The sequence below is a fragment of the Aphis gossypii genome, chromosome 3 (assembly GCF_020184175.1).
Source record: "Aphis gossypii isolate Hap1 chromosome 3, ASM2018417v2, whole genome shotgun sequence".
Taxonomy (NCBI): Eukaryota; Metazoa; Arthropoda; class Insecta; order Hemiptera; family Aphididae; genus Aphis; species Aphis gossypii.
The window spans coordinates 16063521-16076357 of record NC_065532.1 but is presented as its reverse complement, the minus strand read 5'-3'; the positions used below and the strand labels follow the sequence as shown (position 1 = coordinate 16076357).

The following is a 12837-nucleotide window of genomic DNA, read 5'->3' as shown; positions in this document are numbered from 1 at the left end:
CCATATTCCGAATGTAAAAAGTAAATATTAGACTGCATAACTTGTACCTATCTATATATTTCTGAATTTGACTGTTAATTATTTTTATTTGTGTGTTTTTTATTCCTTTTTAAAGTTTCTTTGACTATATACTAGTTAAACAAATTGCATGATACAAATTATGAATTTTATTCAAATTAAAAATAATACCTATAAATCCATTGAATCAATTCGAAAATTTCTAAATTTCAAATTTGTATGTTGTAGAAAAATGGTGGTTATTAACTGTGATTATGTGTAGTATAACCCTATACAAACAAAACTTAGATCATTTTATTACATTATCCAAATTTAATTATTAAGAAATTTTAGTATAATTTCCTTACTATCAGCTGGTATTTATCAAATAAATTTACATAAAGTATATTTATAAACAACAACATAAGTACACATTTTAATACATGAAAATTACAATAATTTTACAAAAAGAAAAAAAAATCAATAACATATTGATGAACAAGACTTTTAACTTACTAAATTTCAGACAATAGAATAATAAGTATAAATTTTTATTTTTACAAATTAGTCAGGGGTCAATCATGCCAACTATTTTTCTTATTAAATTATTAATATAAATGTTGATGATGATTAATCTAGGTTTTATAAACTCCACTGCTGCTAATAATCAAATCAAAGGATTTTCTACACAATATTTTTGTTTTTCACAATACATAATGATGTATACATATGACGTAAGCATTGGACTTTAAAAAATATATGATTGTTAATAGTGTATAAAAATAAATAAATACATTTTATTTAGAATTTAATCGTTTAAATTTATAGGATATAGCCGGTATAGGGATGTATTAGGAAAATGTAAAAGGATTTTACACCAACGAACTAAATGTATTATTAATAATAATATAAAAATATATAATAATGATTATAATAATAATGTAATACTATAATCGTTACAACTAACTGAAGTTCTGAAATTCGAAGTTTTTGCCGACGTTCCCGTCACTTTTCGTCGAATTTAACGGCCACCTTGCCTCGGAGGTGTCCGGCCTTTACCCGGTCAAACGCTTTCTTCATGTCTGCAAACCCGTAAACGCTGTCGATTGGGACGGTAATCTTTTTCTCCGCGGCTAGGAGGGTTAGCTCCTTTATGCCACGCTCTACAGGCATAAAAAATCCCCATCGGATCGTGGAGCCTTTGAACACAGCCCCCGAACAGACGTTAGGAGCCACCAGGTCGTACGCGTTCTTCAACATACCGAATACCATGCCATACGAGTCCGTATTACGCAAAACGGGACTACGGAGGGTGACGAATGTTGCCCACGACCAAGGTTTCAACAGTGGTGCGTACGCGGCACCGATATCTTCATACGGTATCCCGGCCGCGTCCAAAATCAGGTCGTATCTATAAAAATATTAATATTACAATGGCAAAAAAAGGTGGGCTAGTGAGTAAATAGTTCTGCTGTAGGTACATTAGTAGGTATTACGTGGGTCACTGTGATAGATGTTTAAATTTTTAAAATACTTTAATTTTAATTCAATTCACCTTACCCTAAAATAGTTTGAATAAGTACATATAATATAGTATAAATACTAAATAGATAATACATTAAAATTAATCTACATATTTTGAAAATGTCATTTTGTATTTATATATTATATTATATATAGTTACTAACCTACTCTCAATAATCAGTTTTAAATATGTAATTTAACAATTTTTCATTAACAATTTAAAGTAGACACAATTTTTTGAAGAGTGTGCAATTGCTTGCAATGCACCCCCCTCCCCCCTTGTGCACACCTATGGATATTTAATAATACTCTTAGTAAAAAACGTGTTATATTTACATACTTTCCATATTGCTCCAATTGTTTTTGCGTATCTACGGTAGTGTAGTCAATAATATTATCTGGTCCAAGTTCTTTCACTAAATTTATGGCATTTGTACTACATGTAGTAGTTACCTAAATAATAAAAAATATAATAAATAATATTTCAAAATTCAAAAGATATTGTTTTTTAAAATGTATAATTTTAATTTAAGTAAATTGAAAAACGTATTGTACAATATTAACTATAGTTGAACTATAATTATTACCTATTAATAATTAAAGTATACCTATTTATTCATTTTTTAGTTAGCTATTTATGAATTTATTTACTTCGACTTCGAGTTTTTATTGCTACCAAATTACCAATAAAAGTCAAGTACAAAATACTGAGTATAGACTGAAATATAAAATTGGTCTAAATAGTAGACACCTATATAGGTACTTTAAGAGTTTTACATTTTAGAGAACTTAGTTATTTTAAATAATTGATGGAATAGTTATAAATGTTATATAATTGATGGTAATGGTACCTATTTGAGTTTTTTTTTTATTATACAAAATAATAAGAGAAACTTGATTTACCAAATTTTTAAATTAGAATTTTATAAACATATAATAACATTTTTTTTTGCTTTTTCAAATAGTTTAAGGCATTGGATATTTTAGAAATTTCAAGTTTTTTAAAGTGTTGACAAAAATATTTAGTGTCAATTAAAACATTTGAACGTTTAGTACAAGGTTTCTCATTAGTTGCCATTAAAACAATTAAAGAGTATAGTAAATAGTAAAAGAAAATTTAATATATCAGCGTTTGAAGTTGAAATTTTGATAAAATTTAATACTTAATATAAATTAATTATAAAATACCTATCTTCTGACATACAAATACAAAACATATAGTTAAATATACCTACATATTTAGCTGGATAATAAAATATTGAGTTATCTACTATTTATAAATATTTATATAAAAATATTTCTAATTAAGTTGTTGGCCAGTATTGGCACTTATTCTTATAATAATAATAATAATAATAATACTAAAAAGGTATTAAAGTTTTAATGGTAACTATAGAATTAGTTAAGTTGTATGTTTCTACTGTTTATCTTTACTGTAATTAATTTTTTATTCCGTGTGTAAAAATGAGTAATTTTGATAAAAAATGGAAATGCGAAAAATGTCGAACAATACTAGAAAATCAATTCGTATGCTTTCCAGGATACAGCTCAATCCGCAATAAGTTATTGCAAATTTTGTTCCCTTTAAAATCTTTAAATTCTGGAGAGCAAAAAAACATTGATACATCTAAGTATGAGGTAAAGCAACTGTCACAGCCACTCAATTCTTTAAAAACTGATTTGATTAAAGAAGCACCAATATCAAACGCACATCAAGAAAACACGAATAATCCAAGAACATAATAAAATGTATTAAGTGAAGGTAATAAATGGAAAAAAATTGAAAAAACCTACTTATGTTAAATAGGTTAAAATCCATCACACAAATGTTACATACAAAAACAATAAAATTTCGAAAAATAAATATCCGATTAAATTTATTTGAATTAAAATCATTAATGTATATTATATATAGACATATAATAGGTATAGTATATTATATTACTTTAGTTTAGGTAATATTATATAATAAATGGTTATAACTTATTATAGATACCTATAGTCTTAACCTAATAGCTATTGACAAATTAAAAATATATTTTAGATTTGTGATCGTTTGGTTCGTTAATTATTTGAATGGTAATTAGTTGCAAATGTTGCAATGTTTTTAAATTGTGTATGGCCTATGTTGATTGCTGATAACTGATAAGCTGATTAGAGGAGCAACGCTTTAAAGCCTTAGGGAAAACTAATATTATAAGATACCTACTTAATATCATAGGCTGAATAAAATAAAGCTTCTACTGTGACTGTGAAAACTAAAAATAATACCGGTTATAGTCATTAGTCACTATCTGTTTGCAGTTTGAAGTTTAGTATTCCTACAGTTTGATATCATAACTAGCTAAGTCCTCATTTTGCATGCGTCAGACATTACTATATCAGTATAAATAAAATACATATTAGTAATCCTGCCTCCGTAGGTATGAATAAATAAATAAATAATTTACCTACGTCCTACAGACTACAGGCTACATTACTTTGAACAAATTATTTCTATATTACTAGTATATTAATATACATTAATTTATCAGAGAAAAATTAATAGAAAACTAACTTAGATAATTAAAAATATTCAAAAATTAAAATTAAACGCTCGTAAATCAATAATATGGCTTTATATATAAAAAAAATTTTTATTTCTAGTAAAAATAATGTGTGCGAAAAATTTTAATAATTAATAAAATTTAATAATTTTTCAATCATTAGTAATTAAAATAAAAATTGCACGAATTTTCAATTTAAATATCATTTAATTAATTTAAGAATTTAACTAAAATGCTAAAAAACTTGCATTTTCGATACTTCCAAATTGCTGAACAACTTTAAACTTATGGGAAACATTGTGTAACATTTAAGTTATCAACAAAAATAATATAGATATACCTAGTACACATATCACATATTGTAAAGATGTAGTATTTATTTGGCCAAATCGCTACACATAATGCAGTATTAATTTTCACGAGTCTATACAGTACCTTGGAACCCCACGACTTGAGTATTTGTATTGCACAATTACCGACACCACCGGATCCACCAATTACTAGTACGTTCTTATCGGCAGCATTTGAAGCGTTTAGGCCACCGGCCGACGTCAAGGCGCACCACGTAGTCAGGCCTGTATACAATAAGCACGCAGCTTCCTCATAGGACATGCAATCGGGCTTCTTGGCTACCTATACAACAATATAGTGCAATTGTTAAAATTTATAACAAATATACAGCATTTTTCCAACACCAGCGAGAGGCAATGACCATTACCTGAGTTACAGGAACTGTGACAAATTGGGCGTGACAGCCGAGTTGGAAAGGAGCTACGACACCCAGAACGGCATCGCCAACGGCCAAGTGTTCTGAGTCGACTTCGGCTCCTTTCGCAACTACTTCACCAGCGAAATCCCGTCCTAACGTCAAGGGGAATTCGATAGGTCTGAAGAACGACTTCTTTTTCACTTGCCGGACCCTGCCCATAAGCACTTGGCCATAACCCTCTATAAATAAAAACCACAATCATTTATCATTTATGTATAATAAAAACGCACGCACGATACCTACTATATAATAGAGTAAGTTAAGAGTTTAATCATAAGTCATAAAGTGTTAAGTGACTGCATATAATATAGTAATAACTAATAACTTTATATACTTTATATAAAGACTACATGTTCCATAATTAACGTGATTAAATATAATATAATACATAGATTAACTTATTTTAGTAACTTCGTGTATAATAATGAATAGTATCATTTAGAGTTATTTAAAACTAGAATGTATATATATTATGAATTATGATATATCGATAGACTTTTAATTTTAAATACACACATTCACCATATTATTGGAAAATAAGATCTTTTTAGATAAATTTATAGTGAATACTAATTTTTAATTTTGATTGAAATATATTTAAGAATCAAAAGTATATACCTTTATTGGATTACCAAATGTACAATGTATTTATTTGCACGTCTAACAGCCGCTATATAACCACCTCGGAAATCGTTTTAAATCTTACTCCATATATCCTCATTATATTTTCTATTTTAATGAATTATATTATACTTATTTACAGTTTCGAAAGATTTTTCGGTAAGTGTAAGGACATAGTAAATAACACAAATTACCAACATTTAAAATATTAATTAAATTTATAAAGAAATTCAGCACACATATAAGATATTCTAAAAAATGTTTTTAATTTGTTTGTTGTCCACTTTTTACCTACAATTGCGACATTATATTACGTGATATTCTCATAGTCATTATATAATTGTAATTAATTTAATATATATATAAGTATAATCATATACTATAAAATAATATGTAGTTTTTTTGGTGACGATTAACTGAAATGGAACTGACTGCTGTTGATATTGTCTTAGGTAATATAATTTATAATGAGGTACACCTTTTATAATTATAATCCAACACTATAGACTATAGTCTATAGTTAATCTAAATGGATATTAGGTTTAAGCTGCAGAGGCGTATTTAGGCACAGGCCCTATAGGCCCGGGCCAAAAGCGGCGACATTGGAGGGCGGTAAATTTGACGATTTTTTTTTTTTTTTTACAAAATTATAAAAAGTATTTTTCATTTGATGAAAATATGAAATCAAATTTAACTAATTTTTCGTTCGCTCAAAATTAAACAGCTATATATCTACATGCACCTACTATATTATACACATACGCAACATAGTACGAAACAGTAGATTAGGTTAGGCAGAAGAAAAATTTAAATTGTTAAATATAATTAATTTTTTAAATTTCATAAAAGATATTACGTGTAATTAATTTATGTTCATTAATAATGTATCTTTTATTATATAGTATTATAAAACAACAAATTGTGTATTTAAATATGTTTTATAAATAATTTTAGGAATTATGGGGGGGGGGCTGAGGTGGCGAATCGGGAAGTGCCTATAGGCGGAAAAACCTTAAATACGCCATTGGGTAAGTAAATATATAAGTAAGACTATATTATACATATTGTGCCTACTGCTTACTTACCGGCCATGAGCACGTCGATGGGATTGACAGACGACGCCCTAACACGCACCAGAACTTCTTTGGGTCCGAGGGACACGGGTAACTCGGCCTTTTCGTTGAGCACGGCTGATTCTTCAAACGATGCATAAGTGTCGATTTGCCAAGCCGTCATGTGGTCGGGCCATGTCCGTCCACCGTCAGCGGCAGAAACGTCTGTCTTCGTCATATCGTTATAAATGTCTAATAGGTACTTATAAATTATAACTACGACTTGTGGTTGGCAAACGGTGGAGGAGCGCGACAGAACGACAAAACTTTTTCCTGAGGTCGAACTGCGGATGAGGTCGCACGCTATACTAACGCAACGCCGAGATTGTTATTTCACACCGCGGACAGACAGAAAAAACGAATCACACAACGAATAATTATTGTGTGTTGGCCGCGGTGGTAGTGGTAGTGACGAAATCTCGTGCACGTACCTATACATCATTATAATAATATACTTTTATTAATATTATGCTATACACTCCCACGGCTATATGGTGAACCAAACAACTATAATATTGTAATTTGTAAATAGATTACTAGATTAGTATACACTATTAGCAGCGCTCGTACTTACGAATTAACATCAATTATTTAACTTCGATAAGTGACGTCACATTCACAATCGTCTTTGTAGATAATATTAGAGACGAATCGATTTGTATTATAAACTCAACACTTAGTTATTACTATTTACTTTAGTATTTAGTATTTACGAGTTACAATAAAAAACGGACTAGATACACCTATGTACGATAATATACGCATACTGGTCAAATAATTTCACCCTGTTGCTGCTTTACAAATTACAATTCTATTACCTATAGGCTATAGGTTAAATAGCAACATAAAATTTAATGGGTAATAATCACATTGTAACAAATTTATTTATAGAAACATGTAAATTAAACACTATCAGTAAAATGTCGGTAACAATTATTAACGTTTATAAAATATTGTATTTAAATTTGTGTTACATAATATTTTGTTATTTTTCAATAAAATGTAGATAGGTATAGTGTTATATTTTTGAATTTTTGATAAACTGAATATGAGTGAGCAGTCTATAATAATTAAGTAATAAATGAGACAAATATTAAGATAATATGCTAATAAGTAATATTAAATAGGTAGGTACGACATAGTTATTTGTAATTTCTAAATGTTGTTTTAAAACAAAATCACTTTACCCATGAAATAAAAAATTCCAACAATTATATTAATCATCTAGGTATCTAAACCATACTACTTATATTCAAAGCTAAAATGTAGGTAACGTGGATAATTAGGTAAGTAGTATTATAATAATTATAATATTATTAATATTACAAATATATAAGAGTATATGACTATATGAGGGCTACAAGTCACTACGACCATGAAATAAGGTAGGTAGGTATATCATTTACAAAACAATTATTGTCAAATGTCAATCATACTATATAATAATATATTATTCATATACACCAATATACCCAATACATACAATATAATATTCAGATATTAAGATACCAATATATTAATATTTAGATATTGTTGAAATTAATACAACAAATTAACAAATACTTGAAATATATGATATGCATTATCACAATATTTTTCTCGTAAAACTTATTGTTATATTATTAAGTATATAAAAGTACTATTGCAGTACTTCTTTCAAATGAAACATGATAATATTATTGCATAAATAAATTATTGAATGGTTATTAAAACAATAGTGAACTAATGATTCCTTAGTTCTTTAGTTTATAGTTACCCATGAATCTTGCAGATTGGTTCATTAATCACTTTTAGGTACCTATACGTAACTTGATATTATAATAATTTTAAATTTATATTAGACTTTAAATGATAGATAAGCGGATAATGACAACCAAAATAACAATAACAAATTTACGTAATTAAATTAGAGTACGGTCGTATAGATATTTATTGATCATTATTGTATACCTATGCTTATTAGCTTATTATAATCTATATTCTATATGACCATTAGTAATTTATCATTGTCGGAGAAAAAATTTAAGATTTAAAACAAACTTACATGTAAGTTGAAATGAAAAATCTCCAATCAATGAGATAAATTCAAATTTTGTTTATTCTGTGCTTACACTTTTATTTTGTTCAAAAATGTTTAATTCAAAATGTTTAATATGATACATTGATAACGATTAAGTGTGATAACAATTTTAAAAGATTAACACGCAGTTTGTACGCAACTCGATCTTAGAAGACATCTTCTGAGATCGCGGTACTCAAAAACTGCAAAAGTGCAAACACGCAGGGTTAACTACCTAGCCCAATGACTTAATAATAAATAATATATTCATTTAACCACTGTAAACATGATCTGAAAAAAAATGATATTTTTAAAAGAATATTTCTTAGCGTGATTTAAAAAAATGTTAATACCTACTATACCTATTCGTGGTTAAACGCGAAAGATATATTTTAAATTTTACTTCTAGATTAATGACAGGGTACTCATCATTAAATGTAATAATTTATAACGTGCATGTGAATCTATTACTGAGATAATGATTAATAGTATTAAGATTAAATATTGATACATAAAAATGTTACCCAGATCAGCTTAAAAGTATTAAAAATTAACCATGATTTAAAAAAAAACTTTATTCTAAATGTATGATTTATCTATATTTATTCCTTTAAAAGTCGAATATTGCCAAAATGAAATAATTAAATTATTGTAATATAATAACAAATGAAATACAAATTTAAGCCTCTTAATACCTAAATACCATAACTATAGTAGTTTTTGAACCATTATTTAACATTTTAATATTTTTAATTAGTGCCCATTGCAGTATGTATATAAGAGAAATGTTTATGTTCATAATAAATGTCAACCTAAAACTGATAAGCCATTTTACAGATTTATTAATGACTTATTCATTTAAAATATTTATAATAATTGTAAAATCTATATATTTTGTGTAATGTGCATGTTTATATTTTTATTATTTAAGTGGTTTGAGTTATATTTTTGAAATTTAATTAGAAAATTAAATCTAAAAATATAATAGAAGAATTTAAATGGTTTAAGTCACTTTTTTTTATAGAACTAAATCAAAACTAATAATAATTTGGTAACAATATTAACTTTTTAACAAACAATTTAATATAACAGCATTAATATTAATTTATTATTATTAGGAATATTTCTTAGAAAAATAATATTCATGAAAACAAATAATTTTAAAACTATCAACAGATAACAAAATTGTGTATAATGATTGATGATTATTCATTATGGTGAACATCAAAAGAGAATCTAATTACAATAAATAACACTTAATTAGTTAATCTAGCTTTATCCATACTAGGTTTATCAAAAGTTATAATAACTTTGCCTCTTAAATGTCCTTCCTGTACTCTTTTGTATGCATCCTTAAGGTCTATAAATTTAAAAGTTTTTTCTAAAGGAATTAAAATTTTCTTTTCTTCAGCTAACTTAGCGAGTTCTTTTACACCACACTCGACAGGAATAAAAGTACCCCATCGAATTGTAGAACCTTTGAATACTGCTCCAGATAAAATGTTTGGAATTAGAAGATCAATTGCATTTTTAAACATACCCCCTACAAAGCCATATGAATCTGTATTGTGTAAAATGGGACTACGAAGTGTAATAAATGCAGCATAAGACCACTCTTTTAATAAAGGTGTATAAGAACCAATTTTATTATATGATATTCCAGCTGCATCTAGGATTATATCATACCTAAAAACAAAAATAAAAATAATGTAATTAAGATATTTTTTTTTATAGTTTTTTAGAAGTATTCAGTTGCAATTATATTGAAAAATAATCAAATTAATTTATAAACATAATATTTCAAACACTACCTACAATATTGTTACCAAAATTTTTTAATATTTTTTTTATATTATTGATATTAATATTAAACTTCAATATAGGTATAACTAATATTGAGAGGATACCATACCTGCTTTATTGCTACCGTCTTACTGATGTACACTGTACAGCATAATAAAAAATTTGCGTTTAGAAAAATCCATTTTTTATTGTTAGCTTTAATATTAGAGTAAATTTACTTATTATTGATAAGAATATAATCTAGGGCATTTCATCAGAGTTTTGTTAATATTATAATTTTTAAGTAAATAATAATAATAATAATAGGTATATAAAATTATAAAACTTTAAAATGCTCTTTATAACTCACTTTACAATATTAATATTAATAAAACTTATGAGATATATCCTAAATCATATTATTATCTTTAAGTTTGATGAAAGGCAAATTTACTCTCATATTAAAGCTATCAACATTAAGATAGATTTTGCTGAACACAAATTGCTATGTTGTACATTAATAGGATGGAGACAACACAACGCAGGTATGACATTCTCTTGATATTAATTTATAAATATTATAATAATAATGTATACATACTTTCCATGTTCTTCTAACTGTTGTTTTGCATTTTTAGCTGTATAATCTATAATATTATCAGGTCCAAGACTTTTCACTAAGTTTATGGCAGTTGAATCACATGTAGTAGTCACCTGATTTAAAATTTTTGTAAAAAAACTTAGTTACATAATATGTTCAACACTAATAGATTTTAATAAAAATTGAGACTATTTATTAAGTACCTTAGCACCCCAATGCTTTAATAATTGTATGGCACAATTACCAACACCCCCAGATCCACCAATGACTAATACATTTTTGTTGGTAGCTTTCATAACATATAAGCCGCCAAATAATTTCAACGCAGACCAAGCAGTCATGCCTGTGTACAGTAATCCTGCTGCTTCTTCATTAGTTAAATGATCTGGTTTCTTAGCTACCTAAAAGAACATTGTTAGTCACAAAACAATGGATACTAGTTGTTAAAAATCTATGATTAATATTGTTTTGTACCGTACCAGACCTGCGGGAACGGCAACAAATTCTGAATGGCAACCTTGTTGGAAGGGTGGCACTACACCCATGACCACATCGCCAACATTAAAGCTCTTGACTTTGACCCCTTTGGCTATGATTTCTCCACAAAAATCACGTCCCAAAGTTAATGGAAACTCAACAGGTTTGTGTAAGGACATTTGCTGTGCTTGGCGAATGGTGCCCAACAGTACCTGACCAAAGCCCTCTAAAAACCGTGAAACCGCAAAAATACAGTACACATGCTACTGAACAACACTTTTTCCACCACTTACCGGCCATGAGCACATCGAGTGGATTGACAGACGAAGCTTTGACGCGCACCAACACTTCATTGGCTTCCACCATGGTTGGCGACCGAGCATTGCTGGTCAGTACCAAATCGTCGACAGTGTTGTATGAGTGAGCTTGCCAAGCAATCATTTTCGATGACCAAGCAGTTTGAGTTGGAGTCGTTCCCGACTTGTCATCGGTGTAGGTATGTCAACAGTCATGTCGTCGGCTGTGGCGCTGTAGCTGGAGGTAAATGTACGGCGTCGAATTGTCCGAGCCACGAACGTGTTCCTCGACGGCGAAATTGGAAATGATCGAAAGACTAATGAAAATATTGTGTTTGATTTAGACATAATGATATATTATATTATTCAATTTCCACCGGATTTGTGCTGATGGTGCTCCCTCAGACCGTTATCAATCGGTTATCACAACACCGGGTGCAAAATATTATTATAATGATTATTATTATTGTTATTTCTCGTTCTCATTTTACTACTCTCAATCGCTCTAATTTCAGCAATTAAAGTCTCTTCCTAATACAAATTAACGTATTCGTATTATAATTAAATATGATATCAAATAAATAATTTATTACATTTTTTATTCGTTGCGTAACCACAAATAACTATCGAAGCAATTATTATTATTAATATTATTACACTATAAAACTCTGAAATTATTATTAGTTACCCATTCCTTAATATATAGGTACCTACTTCCATAAATATTAAAATATTATTATGTACTTACCATATCTACGGACGTAGTGGCGCCGCTAGACCATATATTAATATAAGTTATAACTTTAAAAGTAGGTAGGTACTATACCGAAATGGGTGTTTATTATGATGCGTATTCAGGAATATTTATGAAGACGTTTTTATATTACTTCTTATTGGTATTATAGACGTATAGTTGTGCAGTAATGAAGACAGAAATCAGAAATGAGTTTTTTCAAATATAAAAATAACCTACCTATATAGGTACTGTATACAGTAATTAATTAGTGTAATTATACTGATTAAAGTATTTATTATATTATTATGTGATATCTA

The 12837-nt window shown here is 28.0% G+C and overlaps 2 protein-coding genes across 3 annotated transcripts; both read right to left on the bottom strand.

The window, feature by feature from the left end:
• Positions 1-401: 401 nt before the first annotated feature.
• Positions 402-9237, bottom strand: LOC114123905 (reticulon-4-interacting protein 1 homolog, mitochondrial-like). Of its 2 annotated transcripts, none has more exons than XM_027987043.2 (6): positions 8614-9237; positions 6543-7000; positions 4786-5015; positions 4503-4700; positions 1862-1974; positions 402-1408 (listed from the first exon to the last, which is right to left on the bottom strand). In XM_027987043.2, the coding sequence occupies exons 2-6, from the start codon at positions 6745-6747 to the stop codon at positions 1003-1005; spliced, it is 1152 nt and encodes a 383-aa protein (XP_027842844.1). In that variant the 5' UTR covers positions 6748-7000; positions 8614-9237; the 3' UTR covers positions 402-1002. The 2 variants fall into 2 exon arrangements, with proteins under 2 accessions (XP_027842844.1, XP_050059065.1); XM_050203108.1 differs by lacking the exon at positions 8614-9237 and adding an exon at positions 8326-8576.
• A 438-nt stretch (positions 9238-9675) lies between these two features.
• LOC114123906 (reticulon-4-interacting protein 1 homolog, mitochondrial-like) lies at positions 9676-12206 on the bottom strand. Its single transcript, XM_027987044.2, is given in 6 exon segments — positions 9676-10314; positions 11012-11124; positions 11215-11412; positions 11491-11714; positions 11782-11982; positions 11985-12206. Coding segments are annotated over 6 exon segments (1314 nt in total). The 5' UTR covers positions 12133-12206; the 3' UTR covers positions 9676-9884.
• Positions 12207-12837: the final 631 nt, after the last annotated feature.